This window comes from Balaenoptera borealis (assembly GCF_965194805.1).
Source record: "Balaenoptera borealis genome assembly, chromosome: 7".
Taxonomy (NCBI): domain Eukaryota; kingdom Metazoa; phylum Chordata; class Mammalia; order Artiodactyla; family Balaenopteridae; genus Balaenoptera; species Balaenoptera borealis.
The window spans coordinates 51,072,774-51,093,210 of NC_138864.1; the positions used below are offsets into that span (position 1 = coordinate 51,072,774).

Here is a 20,437-nt window from a genome sequence, read left to right on the forward strand (position 1 = left end):
TCAATCTTGAACACTGTTCAATCCAAGAAAGGTCAACTCAGCTATTTGGAGCCCTATGGCATGTTAAGCACATAGTTCCATATCCTAGATGCCTTAGGCATTTCCATAACAATAAGGCGTTGCTTTGAAAAATAGGCATCATTCCAGGGTCCCTGAGGCCAAACAAGGTCCTAGCTGTCACGTTTTTAAAATAATCAGGGTGTCCAAGAAAGTCCATAATGTAAGAGTCAGGGGAACTGGAAGGTTGCATCTGTTATGATGGCTGCATATCTAATATTTCTATATGTTATTCTTTTCTCTCTTTCCCTCTCTTTTTCTTTCTCTTTTTAGATTTTACTGCTAACTTGTTCTTTTATTGAAATTTAGAGCTTTCATCTGCTTTTTGTTATGAAATATTTTAAGCACACAGAATTATGTTGAGAGTAATATATTTAAATTATAATCCAATGCCCAACTTTGTGAAATATTAACACTTAAATATACTAGTTCCTACAAATATATGTAATATAAATATAATATTGAGTTTAGATTAAAAAAAAAAATTATTGAAACAGTCATAGCTCCCTGTGTCCTCATTCTCTTATTTCTTAGAGAAAAACATATTCTGAATATGGTGCTAAACTTTTCCAGAAATTTTTTTATATGTTTACTGCTTACATATGAATGTATGTATCCATAAGCAGTATTGTTTGCTTCTTTCAACTTGATATACCTAGTATAATTCCTTTTGCTTTCCTGTACTCCTTGGTTCTATTCCTTTAACATTGTTTCTGAGATTTTTCTATGTTGATACATGTAGCTCTTGTTTTTTCCCATTTAAACTTCTGTATCCATTTAGTGACTATACTTCAATTTATCCGTTCTCCTTTTGTAGAACATATAGATTGTTCTCTTTTTTCTATTATAATTAATCTTACAATAAATGTTTTTTAAAATGTCTATTACTGCACACGTGAAGAGGGTTCTCAAGGGTATATACTTAATTGCGAAAAGCTGGTTCTTGGAGTATGTGCATTTTATACTTCATTGGATATTGCCAAATCCCTCTCCAAGATGTGTTTGTACCAGTATATACACAAATGAAAAGTATATGAGCTTCTGAAACAAACAATAAAGTTATTCGCAGCTTCATCTTCCTAGGCAAGAGTTTCCTGGACTAGCAAATCATGTTAAAGCAGATAAGTTGTGTGGTTATAAATGCTTTTGATTCTCAAATGCTAAAATTTGTTTCTTTTGTCTTGAGAATCACTCACGTGTCTTTCTATATTCAAACAAATACAACTGGAATTTTTTCAATTATTAATCTTCTGTTGTATTTTATTTATAGTAACAGCTTGGACATGATCCACCTAAGAGTGCCCTATATACATTTTTTTCTTTTAAAAATGTTAGGTATATGCACTACTATAAATTCTCATGTTCGAAGCTTGTCAGAGCACTCAGAAAACTTGACATTTCTCTATACAACATCCCTACAATTTATTTCATTACCAGGTTGGAGGGGATATCATAATATCTATTTGTAAACATAAAATATCCTTTATGTGTGTACCAAATTAACAAGAAATATAATTTTCTCTAAAAGAAATTCAAGAAAGGTCTTTATAAAGCAAAAACAAAAACCTCAGCTTATGCCTTTAAAAAATTATGCTCATACAGTACTAAATATATAGACGAGTATTTTTAAATTTCACTTATAGAATGGTAATTGGAAATCTTAAAAGTAGTTACTTGGAGTAGTAATATTAATTCAGTCTACCAAAGTCTAAATTTAAATCACAGTAAAGCTTAACTGTAATACTTGTATTAACTGGGGAGAGAAACTTATTCTTTTCTTTCATAAGGGAAATTACTGCATACTTACAGTGCAAACTATATCTACTAAAAATTGTCAGGAAATATTTTCCTTGGTATTTGATTTAGTGCGATTCTATGTATAAAATCTGGTTACCATGTTTAGGGTTTGAAAACAAAATTGCACACAAACCAACATTCTGTTTATAACCATAGAACACTAATGTTTGTATTTTATTATAATACAACCAAAATATACATTTAACAACTTTCCATTATTTTAGATTACAAGACTACATTTCTTTTAAAATAGCAAAACTACAAATTCAAAATAGATTGCTAACCACTTACAATTATTAAGAATTAAATTACACAATTAACTGACAGATTTTTGCCCTTCACCCCCAAATCACCTATATCAAACTTATCATAAATACTTTATAGGACTAAATATTTAAATGAGAGGTATAAGTCATGTGCATGTTCCTGTCTTTGCACTGTCAATGTGTACAATGTTGGAATTTTAGATCTCATTTTTTAATCTCACATGCAAATTAAATTATTTAAATATTGTGGTCATTTACTGTGAGAAAAAAATATTTCTTTCTATAAAAACATTTCCAATATCTCTTTTTTCTAAACTATCCATTCCCAATAAGGCTAATGAGTTCCAACATGTTGTCCAAGACAAATTCTAAAGGGAAGCTATTTCAGTTTTGATTTCCACTTTCATTTATGATATATATGAAATATCATATTTAAATTTAAAATATCAGTGTTTAATTAATGCTCTTGTTCAATTTAGTATTTCGTAGACATGTGGATGCTACCAAACTGTCCTAGAAAATTTAATTTTCAATGTAATGTGGAAAAACAGGCACCGACAACTGTAAACTTATTTTTTAGTTGAGTCTACACAATTCAGCAGAAACAAAAATTAATAGCATATAAAGAACCGAAACATAGACCAAAGGAGAAATTCAAGAGTAAGACGATTTTGCAGGCAGCATGTTGTAAATAAGCATTATTTAGTCAACGGATGGATGAGGTATTGTGTGAATTATAATTTTTTCACTACTGTTGTGGCTTTTGCAAATTTCTAAATTTCTCTGTGGCAGTTTTCCATTTCTTAAATAATTTGGTTGGTTTTCAAAAATGTTTATTCAATAATGTGAATGTACTGTTTTGAGCTCTTTGGGGAAGAAACAGTTTATATATAAATTAATTATTTAGACTATCTATTTCTAAACAAACTCTTAAAATTCCCAATACATTGAATGTAAATGAATGCAGACAGTCAGGATTCCATTTAGCAGCATAAATAGCTGGAATGAAATGCAGATGAGAATATGCAAGTCAGAGCCATATGTATTCAAAACAGGGGAAAAAATATAAAACCAAGAATAAACATAGACATTTTAAGACCTCTCCACCAAGAGCTGATTTCTTAGCAAATGTATTTGAAACTATTAACTATAATTTCATTTTTCATTATTTCAAAGAAAATTTGGTAAAAACTTTCAGTGGTGAGGAAGTATATATTGTATCTCATCTCTAGATTTAATATATTCACACTGTTCTTCTAAGCGTTCTAGGCAATTAAAAGATTCAAAAATTAAACATAGTAGCTTAGATGTCTTCTGTCTTTATAAATACACATAAATCTTTGCCCATATGGTTTATTTATTATATGACTTTTTATTTTACTAACAATATTTCAAATATATTTTAATTATCATAAATTAATAGTTTTAGATCCAAAGCAGCCAGAATATTAGCTGTAAATTAAAATGTCCCCCCCAATTTTTTCTGAATAACTAAGATTAGAAAGAATTAATTAAAAAATGGCTTGGACATTCATATTTTGATGAAAACCAAATTTATTTTCACAAGTCAATCCTAACATTTGAGCTTCATGGAATTTTCCCAAAGCCATCCATAATTTGATCATTACTGTCTGATATACAAATATTTGGAAATCTTTTAAAAAACATGCTCCTACTTATATGCTTTGAGCTTACTATGAGTTCCTGGAACATTTTGAGCCAGCAAATCAAGTTACAAACACTCTTGTTAGCAGTCTGATCTTGCTACAACTATTCTTATGAATTACTTTTTAATAGAGTGATTTGTTCTGGTTCACTTAAAAAAAAAAAAAAAACTATCTTCCTTAAGTTTTCCTTACAGTAAAACATCTACAAATATTTGAGTATCATATCAAAAGGTGACTTAACCTCATAGATCAGTGTGACTACTTTGAGTAGGTAAGCAATGCAAATACAATGAATGTAAGATAGAACGTTTTGAGCATAAAGCCAGTCACAGACATGATACTGAACTCTGTAATAAGTTGCCCTATAATCACAGGGTTCTCACAGGCTTTTATTTTCAAGACACATAGAATGCATGAGAAACGAGCTATGTCTGCTATTTAGTTTTCTGAAAAGCTGCCTTCCATGTGAGGAAGTGACTAATTTTTCATTTCACACTAAAAACGGCGTGAAAAGGCAAAACAGAAGAAGGCTGAGGGTTTTGTGTTATACGAAGGAAAGGTGAGTCCTTCTTAAACAGGCAGGAAACATACCATACATATTCAGAGGAAAGAACAAATTGGAAACATTTGAAAGTGCTAACAAAATGTGAAAAAATGTTTATGTTAATGTTGTGAGTTTGTTTTCTTTACATGCAGTAGGCTTATTTATTATTAAATTACTAAAACAATGCTACTTGAATTACAGCATATAATCTCAGAAATGCAAAAAGATTGTGTGAAGAAAAGATGTCAAAGAGTTAATTTAACCCTTTCCGTTGTCAAAATTTTTGCATTTGTTCTGTTATTCAACAAATATATAGTATTCCCGCTCCCCACCACTGTTGTCTACCTAATTCTCTCTATATATGTATATATTGCTTTTTCCTATTCACTCAAATAAAATCTAATAATCCAATATTTGGGAGAGCATAAAGGCAGTAAATAGAAATAATTTATAGAGCATGATGCATTTCTAGAAAAAAGAGAGGAAGTACATACTGAAATCCCATTGGTTGTAAATAAATTTGTATTCATTTTTCCCATGATTCTTTAGAAAATTTACTTTTCCTCAGACTTTTGCTAGCAGTTTGTTATAATCTAGAGTTTTTTTTTAACAGATGGATTACAAATTGGCAGCTACTTATATTCCAGTGAGTAAAGCTACAGTACATTTCACGCACTGTATTTGTGATTGTTCTTCCTTTTTATGGGGATGTGAGTTTTCCCCAAAGCCAGAATTTATGGCTGTCTTTCTTTCTTTCTCTTAACAAATCCCAGCTGCGTGCTTTCCCATTAGGATGCAGTATACATCATGATGTTTCCTTTATTTTATTAAAATGCTTTCCCATATCCTATTAAAATATTTATTAAGCATTCTGTCCCTGTAAAGCTCAGCATATATTCTAAAGACACATAACTGAGCACCAACATCTCTCTGTGAACCTGTTATCCTGACAAGTCATAAGGAATCCTGGGAGGAACATTTATGCCCTTCAGTAAATCAACGCTCCAGGACACTAAATGTAACCCCTGGAGTCTGAAAGGAGTAATGCACCTCTCCAGATTCCTAAACCATGCACCAAGAGTGAATGGCTCACTGGGAAAGTTCTTGTTGATAATGTGAGCTGTATCTTATGTCTTCCCTCCAATCCTACCACCAGGTAGCCAGTTCTAGAGTGGAATGATGTATCTGTTCATAAGAACATATAGCACAACTGCATGGTAAACTCCATGCTTAAAGACCATGCAAGGGAAATAAAGCACCTTATTACAATGTCAAATTTGACGCTTTCTTAGCTCAGTTATTTACGTAACATAACAAATTCAAAAACTCAGAGTGTAAAACATTTACAAATGTAAAGCCCCTCTTTTGAGATAATTCTGATACTTTGCAGGTATAAGTTTAGTTCTTGGAAAATTGGTTCAGATGAATGGTTTGCCCTTACTAATGCCGTATCCACCAGATACAGTCTTATTCAGATCACTGTTCTTGTGCTTTAGCAGAACTCCATGGAAAGCTCTTATGAGTTAATATAAGGATGAATAAAAGAGAAGACAGTATTTTTGCAGGTGAAGAATTTTTTCTTTAAATTAAATAGAAAACTATGTAGCCACAGCTCTAGGAAGCTCTTCTAGGTCTCTGTGATGTCTTCGATTTCGCTTCTTCTTCATTTCCTGCATGTGCTTCCACTTTGGGCCGCCCTTGTTTCGCTGTCTCCGCTTCTCCCTGTGCCACATCTGTTCGCAGTACTGGTCGAGGCTGAAGTTTGGGCTGCTAAGGATTTGGATATAGTCTTTGTATCTCAACCGTGACTCAGCCAACAGATCCTTGACCCGCCCCTCTTCGTGCTCTGCCCTCTGGGTATTTTCCATCTGTTCATTCTCAATGACATTCAAAGTCAGCTTCACTATGGTGTGGATAAAAGTGTGCTCCTGTGCTTTGCAGTAATACATCCCAGAGTCCTTCTTCTGCAGACTTCGAATCAGTAGCCCGTATTCTGTTTTGATGATCCTTTCATCGGGTTTCAACTGCAGAATTGGAAAAATGTAGGCAATAAATGAGAAACAGAGAGGGCTATGAGCAAATGCAAAGAGGCTACATAGTTTTACTCAGATGAACCTAAGAGATACAATCCCTGTCTCTCTGTCATTAAGCATAGTATTGTCAGCCATAGTCGAAGAGAGTGACTAAACTCTCTTTCAACTAAAGTAACAGCCCCCAAAGATGTATGGTTGCATCTTATTACATCTAACTGAGCCTTTGGAATATAGTTAGTTTTTCTCCCAGTCTACAGATAGGAATAAAAAGCTGTGAAAATTAATGAAGTAAACCTGGAAACTGTCAATTGACCATCTTTACAAAGATTTCAGACACTAATTGGTGTACTAAGAACACCAATTTGTTTCTGAATTTCAGAGCTAGAATGTGACTCTGACAGTCATTGTGTAGAAAAAGAGCTTTAGTGCACACTACTACCTGTAATGTAGAAGAGAGCAATTATTCCAAAAGGAATTTAATGTTTGCTAGATATTGCCAAATAAATGATCTGAGTAGCTTATGGAAACTGTAAGTGGTGACTTGTTAAAAGTCAAGTGGAAAGGCATGGAAGATACAGCCTTTTGGATGTTAGAGCTGTACTGAATAGGACCATAGAGTCAGAAGTTTAGCAACATTTAAAGCTGAATTTCTCTTTTTACTATGGATTGAATTTTGATACTTTACGTCTATATGATACTTTAGACTATGTCATTTGTGGAGATATTTGCCATACCTCAGTATACTATAACATGGTAATGTGATTTCAAGTGTGAGAAAGCTCAATGAACAAAAAGAACCTCCACTGAAATGTGACGCTCTTTGCCCTTTGAAGCAATAGTACTGAAAGACAATTCAAACATTTAAGCTTGCCTGGCCTCCAATCTGGTGTGAATAGAGAACCTATCTTCAATAAACTACAGGCATGTTTACCGACACAAGAGCCCTGTTTAATGTGGAGTATTGTTGAGCGGCTCAGCATTAAGTAGAACAACAACAAAGAAGTCTGGAAGATTTCCCAGTTTACACATCTGCCCCTGTATTGTAGACTTAGAGTTGATGGAAATCAAGGAGGCATAAAGACGGCTAAATTAAATTTATTCACAGTGGGTGGACTATACTTTGCATCTTTATGTGAAAAATATGTAGGAAAAAATCCCTCCAATTCTGGAAATATGAGAAAAGGCAAAGAAACATCTCTGGCTACCAGCCCAGTTAACTAACAAATATATGGCCAACCACCTTCTATGCCAGAGAAGTGCAGCTGGCGGGGTACCACACAAGGCCAAAGGCAGGTCACAGCTCAGATCCCTGGTTAATGAGGCTGAAATGTCTCCAGCCCTGCCTTTGCTCTACAATGAATCCACACCATCAGGGGTCTGTTTGTTTCCCTTACTTTGCCCATTTGGTGAATTGGTGTGTAGTAGTTTTTTTTTTTTTTTTTCTAATGGATTTATCTAAAGGCCCAGATATTTTTAAATGCTACTGTAATACAAACTAATGTTGAAGTAACTTACATTCTCAGAAACTATAGGAATCTGCTGCCAAAAATAAAAGGGAATTTGAATTGGTAGAGCTCTAAAGGATCAGTCTTAAAAAATAATATCAATCTCAAATTTAACACATACTATATATCTTCCTTTAAATAATTTTATTGTAGGAATTATTGTTTTTTCATTTAAATATATCTTAGAACATGAAATTGAAACTCTGACTCCACAGCCTAGGTTCTGGTCCCTATCTGCTCTGCTTCCTATGACTACTCATTTATCTTCCCCGATTGGTGTCCCATTTATCAAGTTGGTGACACAGCATACGGTGTATGTGCGGTGTTAAAAGTAAAGCTCTTTGAAGGTTAAGTGTGAAGTATTATTAGCAACATCATAGACTACTGCCTTATTGCTGGAGAGGTGATGTTCTGAAGCCTTTACTTCTGTAATTCTTTAATGGAAAATGGCCTGTGGTTACTAGCATGACGACCAAAGTGCGTGACTTCAGTTCCAGTTCATCTCTGTATATTCTTTCCCAGCTGGTATTCTTGCTAATGTTTAAACTGCATTTAATGTGGCTTTCAGAGACTGTCACAGCTCTGAGTCACTATTTTTTATTGTTCTTTTTAAGCTTCTGACAGGAAGGAATGATGACTTTGTGATTTCACACATATTATGCAACACTTCATCATTATTTTTGCTATTCTCTTTTTGTGTCCCATTTACGTTATTTTACTCTGAAGTCTGGCCCCCTTCCCTCCTTTCCAGCCTACTTCTGTCCCTACAGGACTCAGGGTTTCATAAACACCTGACATTTCATTACTCCATCGTGGTCCTTCACCTTTCCTTTCTTTGATGGAATGCTTACTTTTTCTTTTGGTTTTTGACCTACAGATAAAAAGTTTGCTTTAATGAATTTCTTTCTGGATTTATCTAATGTCTATTAGATCATTTAAGTGATTTTTTTCGGTTCCTAAAATTTCAAAAATATGCCTTTCATGACAGGGTATCTCTAATAAAACACATTTTGAATTGATGTATTTTCATAGGATTTTTGCCATCTAGAGATAGAAATCTGTGACCCAGAAATTAAGTGGTTGATTAACATTTGCCTACTTTACATTCCCATTCTCTGTAGTGCTTTCATTCCATGCTGGAATAGGATGCATTATGCAGACTGCATCTCGACAGTGAAATGTCAGCAGAGTCAATTTAGAAAATTCAGCTCCTCTACAAAGAGATAATGTAATCTCTGGCCAGTGATTTAAACTCATGGAATTTTCTTCACTTTAGAAGTGATAAGTAAAAACTGCTCAGCCTTACATATCAAAACCATGCTTGAACCACGGTCAACTATCCATTTGCTTAATGTGAACAAGGATAATATATTTGGCATTATTCAATGTAGATCTTCAGTGAAGGGCAATTCATTTAAAATGAAAAGAGAAACATGGTAAGTGACAAAGGACAGTTAGGTACTAAGCAGCAGGTAAAGGTCAGTGACTTCCTTCTCTGATAATAGCAGCCTAATGGTAATTCCTTTGCAGATAATTCACCTGTCAGGTCTTTCATAGCTAAAGCACTGCACGTGTCTTGGAAGTGACTAGGGATTCAAGAATATCTCCCTTCTTCAACAAACATAGGAGACGACTTATTTAAAAATAGTGCCGAGGCAACTGGCTCATTATTTAAAAGAAAAAAAAAATCGAATGAATACATAACTCACTCCTTGATTAATTTAATATCTTTAAGTAAGTGTAAATATAAAATGTAAACTGTAATTGTAAAAATAAAATCATAAAATGACTAGAATATATATATTTGCTGTTTCATTGGGGAAGGAACTTCTAAGCACAAGTGAGAAATCATATAGATATAAATCAATAGATTTGTCTATATAAAACATAAAACGTGTGTGTTAGGGACACACAAAAATTTTTAGAGATAGAAAACAATAAAAAGTTACATATAATATGCATAACATTAAAATGTTAATATCTATAATATAAAAGGGTTTGTTAAAATAATTTTTAAATGAATATACCAACATAAACCAAGCAAATGATAGGTAAGGCAATTTACCAGTATGGTGATTTTGATGAGAAATTAGCAATATGCAGTTGTTTATCCAAAGCTGTAAGATAATTAAAGTCTTTAACTCACTTATTTTACATTTAAGAATTTGTCCTAAGAAAATAGACAAGTAGAGAAAGATTTAGCTAAAGGAAAGTTGATTACTTTTTTAAGAGGTTACGTGAACTTAATAAAACATGGAACATCTGTGGATGACTGTGTCATCAGGATGGCAGGGATGTGGGACAGGAAACATGGTATTAAAATTGAATGGCAGGGGAAAATGCTTATAGTGTAATGGGAAGTAGGAAAAAAAAAGCTGGAATAGATATCAGAATAGTATTTGTGCTTATCTACACTTAGTGTTCTCATAGTTGTTTATTTTCAAAACCATTTATATTGCTTTTATAATAAGAGTAACAAAAATAAAACGAAGGCCTACAGATAGAAAAATACAAATATTTGAAGATGTTTTTAAAATATTTTAAAAAGCCACAGAAAAATTACTATCACAAATGGTATAAGGTACTGCCTCTTTTATTTATTCAGATCTCAAAAGTTCAACAGAAGCTTGGGGACTGACGATTAACTTGCTAGTTACAGCACCGACATCATCAATTTCAAGAACAGCTTTATAAGAAAGTCAGTGAATAACTGACTCATGACCTCCCCAACAGCACCCAACTGTGAAACAACTCAGTAAGGAAATGTTCTCCTCCTGGCAGAGGATAACCTGGTGACAGCCTCTGTGTCACAGGAGATCCTGGGCCTTCCCTCAGGCTTTTTTTTTTTTTTTCTTTTTTTGAGTGGAGGAAAGATTTCAAACTGTGACCTTCTTGGTAAAGAGCAGAGGGTATCCTGCTGGGAAAAATGCTTCAAATCTAGTCTGGATTTTGCCCCTTTCCTCAGTTCAGGAAGCAGTACTGCATATCCTGGACAATGTATAACTGTTTACAAAGATAGATGAAAATACCAGTTGAAACATTACAGCTAAAATATTTTAAAGTATAAATCAATAAATACACTGTTTCTGCTCCATTGAAATTTATGGAGCATGCTACCACCATGACTGTCTGATATACCTAAAACGTACATGAAAGTAATGCATAGCATTTTCAGGAAACATGAAAGATGTGAATGCAAACATGCATAGGCAAACGTACGTATCTATAGCTGGGAGAGTACCCCAAGCAGAGTTCCACATTTTTTAAAAGTCAGATTAAATTTGTCATGGAGAAAAAAAATCGTTAAAAAATGATATTTAAATGAAAAGAAATTATCAAACTTTATTAACTATAAAATTAAAAATAGTCATTTGGGGTATTCAAAAGTAAAATACTGCAATATATCTAAAAGAAAATCTGCATGTTACAAAAATTCAGATAATGTCCTTGCAATATTTCATGGATAAATAATAAATGCTTTATATCTTGAAATTAAATCACCTCTATGTCAGATAAAACTTCAAAATGTATTGGTAAACAGTGAGACTCTTAAACATTTAGTATAAATATGGATATGCCATATTCTTAGAACTTATGGATGTCAGGAACAATGAAGAATCAAGTTTTACCAGAGAAATCTGACATAAAGAAGGAAGTTATTCCCTTAGTATTAAGTATGTGAAGTAATATGTCAATATTTTGCTAAGAGAAATTATTCTCAGACGAAGAGAATGATAATTTCTTAATGTAACAGTGGAACATATCTTGACATTAATCACTTATCATAAAATTTGGTTCTTTGACTCCAAGGCTTCTCAACCTTAGCACAACTGGCATTCGGGTGAGATGGATGGTTGTTTACTGTGAGGTACTGTGCACTGCAGGACGGTGAGCATCAGCCTTGACCTCGACCCACTGGATGCCAGGAGCATCCTCCATCCACCCAGTCGTGACAACCAAAAATGTCTCCAGGTATTGCTAAATGTGACTACCTTGGGAGCAAAACTACCTGAAGTTGAGAACCACTACTACACAGTAATGTTTGACCGAGTACATATACTATTTAAATGTTTATAGACTTCACAAGGAGGCTGATATTTTAGAGAACATCTGGTCCACCTGCTTATATGGCAGAGAAACTGAGTGCTAGAGAAGTCACCACCTGCTCACGAACCCTCAGTAGTCAGGGTGAACACACATCATCAGTGCTGTTTCGTATTTCACACGTCCTCCCAGTAGAGTGTGTCTGCAATTTTATATGCATACTTTACACTTGTGAGTAATCCTCTGCTTTGAAATTCACATTCTCGTATGTGTTTTCTCATTTAATTTTGACAGTAACTTTTGCACTGATTTTATTTACCTTAGAAAATTCCGGCCCACAGTCCTCAGTAATATGACCAAAGAATCATTACTCAATGCATCTAATTCTGAGCCTGTGTTCACTCCATTACCATTACAGTGTCCTTAGTTTAATATTGGGACTTTTAGAACTCTAGATTGAGTATCACTGGTTTCTCATAAGCATTAGAATAGAAATATAAAAATTCTGTCATTTAACCTTTGTTGCATGACATTTGAATAATAATAATACAGGATTTCTCAGACTACCCAAATTCATCTCATTAAATTCAGTAACATATATAACGTACATATCTCACAAAATCTTTGTGATATGTTTTAATCACATGTATGTGTTAGAAAAAAACTGAAACAGAAAAAAGTCAAAAAATGAGTAGAGCATCCATATTACTTTTCCCTCTGTTGATTTAATTTTAATACACTAGAGTGAAAAGGTACAGATGTCCAGATACTTATCCAACTTGCTCCTATGATATGATAAGATAGATATTTCCATTTCTGTACAAACTTGACATGTTTTATTTTATGATCTAAACTGAACCCAATGAGAGTTAGAATTTAGTCATTGTGCTATTGTGGGGGGAAAGTCTTGTTCTTGATCAGGGAATTATTCTAAAATATAGACCATCAATGAAAAATAAAAAGTAGAAGAAGAATCCTGTAAATTTTTTAAATTCAATATGCTTTTAAATGTATTTATTAACACATTTGCATTAAATTGGCCTATTCATATCTCAAAGGCATTGTTACCTTGGGTGCTAGAGTATAAAATTTTATTTTCCTTGTTATCAAGTAGTGATAAGAGCTCCACTTGGCACTAAAAGTTGAACATCTCCTCTCACAACCTAAACTTGATTTAAGTTTTACACTGTTTCCCTCAAGGTGAGCATTCTTTGATGACTATAACTTACCTCCTCTCGATATTCATCTCCTGACCGCTGGATATACCACTTAATAGATGCTTGTTGTGATTTAGGTATACATTCCAGAAAGGTTGAATTAAATTCAATGCCAAAAATCACCTTTTCATCAGCAGCTTCATGACTAATGCCTGGAAAGCAAACATGGAATAGGAGATTAACCTTGACACGATTTTAAAAGCAATGGGAAAATAGACTGATTTAGAACAGATGCCATGGAGGAAAGATTCATACACATTATTAAAGAGAAAGGAAATTCATGTTATAATGTTGTAACCTGAGAGTAAAATACTATCTAATAGATTGATTTTTAAAACTCTATCCCTGCACTGCAATTTTTACTCTTTCATCAATATATTAACTTTTTGCAATTTCTTTTTTAAAATAAGAATTCACAAGATCCAAATTTAAACACTGAGCCTCTCTGAGCTGAACTGAATAAACTTCAACATCTTTTAATGCTTTAATGCCTTTTAATTTATATAAAATATAACTAATTCTGCAAATATTTCTAAAGAGAAATTTATCTTACCTCTAAAGAGAAATTCTATTATAATTTGGTCCACAGAGCTGACCATATAACATATAACCATATGTTATGACCATTTGACATTTTGATGTCAGAAAAGTAAGTGCAGTGCTCTATACTTAATGAAACTCTATGATGATGCTAATAAGTTAGATGCTCTAATACTCAGAATCAGGACCTTATCTGTATTATCTACCAAAAAATGTTCTCTTTTATTCAAAGAGGGATATTTTAGCCCAACATGCATTTGCTATAAGATAGTTAATGGGAGGCTAAAGTATCAGTGTCTCAGACACCTTATTCTCATAAATCAACTGCACCATCTGAAATACATTCCTTCCAGAGTAGCCAAAGGCTGTGTCCCATGTGTGATCTAAGATCTGTAGCTCAGATTTGATCAAATAAAAAATGACGGCTTCTCAGCCTGGCCCAAACATGCACTTTTTCATCGTATATTCAGATGTCTCAATTCTGCAGATGGGCCTACTTAGCATTTTAGGCATAAACCAGAGTGAGGCTTAAGGGGCCTAAGTGAATCCTAAACCTAAGCACGCAGAATTATCAGCAAATGGCATGAATGCACGTGCATCCAATAGTTAGGCTTCTTTTCAAGAAACTTCTTTTGAACTTATTTGTGTCTTACCAGCAGTGATTAAGTCAAACATGCTGACCCCATTATGAATTAACCTTACCTAACCTTCAAAATGTGTGGATTCCACTTGAAATCTGTAATCTATCCACTCTCTTCTGGCAATTTAACAGGTTATAGCCACGATTTTCACAGCTAATAAATTCCTAATGCACAGGAAGATCACCAGTGCCGATCACGGAAGAGAAAGACACGCATCACTTCATAGTAACAGATACCATTTTCCTGAGCAAAGGGAGTTCATGAACAAAGCAGGGAGGATGCAGGCTGATTGTTTAGGTGATGGGGCAAGGGCTCGGGAGAAACTCAATTAGACGGATTCAACCAAAGAATTAGTCAATTCAGTGAAAGATAAATTAGTGAAATCAACTGGAAAAGTGAAATAGTGAGCTGATTATAAGAAATCCATCTTCAACTCAGTAGAAACAGTGACCCTTTGAAACAAAGTCATCCCTACATCAGTTTGACTGGAAATTAATTTATTGTTTCTTCCAATAATGTTTGTTTTATCTCTGAGTTTAAAATTTTCTATTTTTAAATTTAAACCTATATGTATGTATGTATATATATACACATACACACATATATACATACATACTATATATAATGTTCTGTTACTATCCATTTTTAAAAGTGCAAAAGCTGTATACAATAATGTTTTTAAATAGCAGAATATCTTCTCATTAAGTATAAAATAATTTTAAAGATAATATTTTAATCTTCCAGATTGCAGGCAAAAATTTTTTTTCATAGAGAAATATCTGGAATATTTCTTTAGAATACACATATGACATGTCACTGAAGTCACTGCAGCAAGATTATATGTGTTTAACATTGTTAAACACAGTTCATCTACATGAATTACTGACTTTATATCATTAATAATCATGCAGTATCACAGTATATAACAATTAATGAACAAAGGAAGGAAGGAAGAAATGAAACAGCTATTTGCCAGTTATTCAAGACTTGACCAAGTCAGTGCAACACATATTTATGGTGGGTTATAAGCAAGTCATCTCCTTTCTTCTTTACCAGAGACAGGTGTTCAGATGTGACCCTTTCTCTCCCCTAAGATCGAAAATGCTTAGTTTGTAAATACCCTCATAATCTCTACTTTAATTCTCACAATTGATTCTCTGTCTCTGGCTTCTCCTATTCCAGTCAGTCACCAAACAGGTATAAATTACTTTTATTTTTAAAAACAAAACAACTTTTCTTAGTAATATGAAATAGCTCCTTAGCACCTATAGAGTAAACTCTAGACAATAACAGAGGGATCATCACAAACTTAACAAAACCTATGTGAATTCTTTCTGATTTTAATAATTGTTACTTCATCTACTTAGTAAAATTTGATTGTTTCCTTAAGGCACAGCTCAAGTGCTCTCCATCTGGGTATCCTTCCTTTTACCTATGCATTATGCAAATATTCTTGCATGACTACCATACTGGCATTGCTTTCAGTGCAGGAAATATACTGATGACTATGACAGGCAAATTCACCACCTTTATATTCCAGTGACAGAGACAAAATTATCAAGTGAATGAATAAATAAAGAATATAGTATCTGGCTGTGTTACGCATTACAAGTAAAAATAAAGCAGATTAGGGAATAATTAGGGTTAGAAGGAAAGAAAGGTATTTCAGGTAGGTTAGTCAGGAAGGGTGTCTCTGAGAAATTAACATTTCAATCATGGGATTAAATGATGTGACGATGGAGCCACGTGGACACCTGAAGTGAAGAGTTCTTCAGGTACAGAGGAAACAAATGCCAACAGGGCTGAGGTAGGAACCAGACTGGTGCTTTTGAAAAAGAGAAAGCCTGTGAGCAAGCTATGCCACAGTGCTGTGAGGATCAGACAAGGTGTTAGGAACCAGATCAGGTAGAATCTTGCAGGCCATGGTAAAGGCTGTGGAGTTTTTACTAATTGCTCTAAGATGCTAGTGAAAGATTCTGAGTAAGGGAGTGACAAGATCTGATTAAAGTGTGTGTTTTTTTTGACTGCGTTGGGTCTTCATTGCTGCGCACGGGCTTTCTCTAGTTGTGGCGAGCAGGGGCTACTCTGAGCTGTGGTGCGTGGGCTTCTCATTGCAGTGGCTTCTCTTGTTGCAGAGCACGGGCTCTAGGCACGCGGGCTTCAGTAGTTGTGGCACGTGGGCTCAAGAGTGCAGGCTCAGTAGTTGTGGTGCATGGGCTCAGTCGCTCCGTGGCATGTGGGATCTTCCTGGACCAGGGATCAAACCCGTGTCCCCTGCACTGGCAGGCAGATTCTTAAGCACTGCGCCACCAGGGAAGCCCCCTGACTGAAGTTTATAAAGAGGTTACTCTGGCTACTGAGTGGGATCTAGACTGAAGGGAGGCAAGCATGGAAGCAGGGAGACCAGTTTAGCAGCTACTGAAGAGTTCTGGTGGGTCTGGTTAGGATGGCATCTGTGGAGGTGATGAGAAGTAGCAGTTGTGACCACTGAGCCAAAGGGCTGTACTGAGAGGCTGGTGATAAGATGTAAAAGAAAGAGAAGCATAAAAAGATGACTCCTAGCTGCTTTTTGACAAAGCAGTTGGGTGAGTGGTGGTGCTATTTATTAATATGGGGAAGTCTGCAGAACAAATAAGTTTTAGAGAAAATGACAAGAATTCTTTCTCAGGTATAATTTGAGATTCTTATTAGGCATATGAGAGGGGTTCTTGAGCAGGCACAGAGCATACAAGTCTTGCACACAGGCGAGAGTTCAGAACTGGACAATGAATCTGGGAGTCAAATTGCCTCTGATAGAGAATACTGTGAACAATTATATGCCAACAAACTGGACAACCCAGAAGAAATGGACATGTTTCTAGAAACATACAGCCTACCAAAACTGAATCAAAAGGAAACAGGCAATTTGAACAGACTGATCACTAGAAGTGAAATAGAATCTGAAATAATATAACTCCCTGCAAACAGAAGTCCAGGACCAGAAGGCTTCACTGGGGAATTCTACCAAACAATAAGAGAAGAAACTATACCAATCCTTCTCAAACTCTTCCAAAAGATTGAGGAGGAGGGAACACTCCCAAAGTCATTCTATGAAGCCACCATTACCCTGACACCAAAACGAGACAAAGACACTACCAAAAGAGAAAATTACAGGCCAGTATCTTTGATGAATATAGATGCAAAATTCCCAACAAAATATTAGCAAAGCAAATCCAACAGCATGTGAAAAAGATCATACACCATGACCAAACTGGATTCATCCCAGGGTCACAAGGATGGTTCAACATAGGCAAATCAATGTGACACACCAAATCCACAAAAGCAAGACAAAAACCACATGATCATCTCAGCAGATGCAGAAAAAGCATTTGATAAAATTCAACATCCATTCATGATAAAAACTCTTATCAAAGTGAGTTTAGAGGGAACATACCTCAACATAACAAAAGCTATTTATGACAAACCAACAGCCAACACAACACTCAACAGTGAAAAGCTGAAAGCCTTCTTGCTGAAATCCAGACCAGACAAGGATGCCCACTCTCACCACTCCCGTTCAACATAGCACTGGAAGTCCTAGCCACAGCAAGCAGACAAGAAAAAGAAAGAAAAGGTATCCAAGTTGGAAGAGAAGAGGTAAAATTGTCATTGTATGCAGATGACATGATACTATATATAGAAAACCCTAAAGACTTCACACAAAAACTACTAGAATTGATAAACACATTCAGCCAGGTAGCAGTATACAAGATCAACATACAGAAATTGGTTGCATCAGAAAGAGAAAGTTAAAAAAAGAAAAAGAAAAAAAAATCCCTTTTAAAATCTCATCAAAAAAAATAAAATACTTAGGAATAAACCTGACCGAGGAGGTGAAAGACATATACACTGAGAACTATAAAACACTGATAAAGGAAACTGAAGACGATTTAAAGAAATGGAAAAACATTCCATGCTCTTGGATTGGAAGAATTAATATTGTTAAAATGGCCATATTACACAAAGCAATCTACAGATTTAATGAGATCCCTTTTAAGTTACCCCTGACATTTTTCACAGAACTAGAACCAATAATCCTAAAATTTATATGGAACCTTAAAAGACCCAGAATTGCCAAAGCAATCCTGAGGAAAAAGAACAAAGCAGGAGGCATAACCCTCCCAGACTTCAGACAATACTGCAAAGCTACAGTAATCAAAACCTCATGGTATTGTCATAAAAGCAGACATATGGATCAATGGAACAGAATAGAGAGCCTAGAAATAAACCCACACAGGTATGGTCAATTAATCTTTGACAAAGGAGGCAAGAATATACACTGGAGAAAAGACAGTCTCTTCAGCAAGTGTTGCTGGGAATGTTGGACAGCCACTTGTAAATCAGTGAAGTTAGAACACACCCTCACACCATACACAAAAATAAGCTCAAAATGGCTTAAAGACTTAAGTATAAGACATGAAACCATAAAACTCCTAGAAGAGAATGTAGGCAAAATATTTCTCTGATATAAATTGTACCAATATTTTCTTAGGTCAGTCTACCAAGCCAATAGGAATAAAAGCAAAAATAAACAAATGGGACCTAATCAAACTTACAAGCTTTTACACAGCAAAGAAAACCATAAACAAAACAAAAAGACAACCTACGGACTGGGAGAAGGTATTTGCAAATGATGCGACCAACAAGAGCTTAATTTCCAAAATATACAAACAGCCCATACACCTCAATAACAAAAACAAACAAACCAAAAATAAAAACCCAATCAAAAAATGTGCAGAAGATCTAAATAGACATTTCTCCAAAGAAGACGTACAGATGGCCAATAGGCACATGAAATGATGCTCAACATTGCTAATTGTTAGAGAAATTCAAATTGAAACTACAGTGAGGTACTGCCTAACAGCCGTCATGATGGCCATCATTAAAAAGTCTACAAATAACAAATGAGGGAGAGGATGTAGAAAAAGGGCACCCTCCTGCACTGTTGGTGGGAATGTAAATTGGTACAGCCTCTATGGAGAACAGAATGGAGGTTCCTCAAAAAACTAAAAATAGAGTTGGCATATGATCCTACAGTCCCACTCCTGGGCATATATCTGGACGAAACTATAATTTGAAAAGATACACGCACCCCAATGTTCACAGCAGCACTATTTACAATAGCCAAGACATGGAAGCAACCTAAATGTCCATCGACAGATGAATGGATAAAGAAGATGTGGTGTATATATATAATGGAATAGTACTCAGCCATAAAAAGGAATGAAATAATGCCATTGGCAGCTACATGGATGGACCTAGAGATTATCATACTAAGCAAAGTCAGTCAGAAAGAGAAAGACAAATACCATATGATATCACTTATATGTAGAATTTAAAATATGACAGAAATGAACTTATCTATGAAACAGAAACAGACAGACACAGAGAACAGACTTGGGGTTGCTAAGGGGGAGGGGGACGGCAAAGGGATGGATTGAGAGTTTGGGATTAGCAGATGCAAATGATGATATATAGAATGGATAAACAGCAAGGTCCTATTGTATAGCACAGGGAACTATATTCAATATCCTGTAATAAACCATAATGGAAAAGAATATGAAAAAGAATAAATATGTATGTATAACTGAATCACTTTGCTGTACAGCAGAAAGTAACACAACATTGTAAATCAACATTGTACTTCAATTAAAAAAAAAAACTAAAAAAGAAAAAATTGCCTCTGATAGTATTGAAATGGATGGCGTTAAGGAGTGAATATACAGAGACTGGATGTTTAGATGGTAGGATGAAAAGGAAAGTTAAGAACACTCAGAAGGAGAAACCTGTAAGGTAAGAGAAAAACCAGAAGTTTTCCCTGTGGTGCCATGAAGCAGAGGGTTGCTGGGGAGACCATCTCTGAAAACAAAAAGCCCTTATTTGTAGTGCTTGCCGATTTGCCTGGTGTAAACACTCCTGCCATGGCTGATTCAAGCTACCAATGTTTTAAAACCCAGCTCACAAAATTCCTACGTAATACACAGTCAGCTCTCAGGGGCCATAAGAGCTGGCTCCAGCACATCACTGCATGGAACCAAGGGAAGAAAGTGTTCCACGGAGGAGGGCGCTAGAGAGTAAGTAAAAATG

General features: G+C 34.9%; 1 protein-coding gene and 1 long non-coding RNA gene across 4 annotated transcripts in view; one reads left to right on the top strand and one right to left on the bottom strand.

Moving 5' to 3' along the window:
• The window catches only part of LOC309631832, a 552,519-nt gene that overhangs the window by 424,185 nt on the left and 107,897 nt on the right, over positions 1–20,437 (top strand). The gene's annotated exons all lie outside the window — the stretch shown is intronic.
• The window catches only part of SEMA3D (semaphorin 3D), a 209,716-nt gene continuing 191,271 nt past the window's right edge, over positions 1,993–20,437 (bottom strand). For all 3 annotated transcript variants that reach the window (XM_082398303.1, XM_082398302.1, XM_082398301.1), the window contains 2 exons: positions 13,143–13,282; positions 1,993–6,355 (listed from right to left, as the gene is read on the bottom strand). In XM_082398303.1, the coding sequence (XP_082254429.1) occupies positions 5,930–6,355; positions 13,143–13,282 (566 nt within the window). In that variant the 3' untranslated portion in view covers positions 1,993–5,929. The remainder of the gene's footprint in view (positions 6,356–13,142; positions 13,283–20,437) is intronic.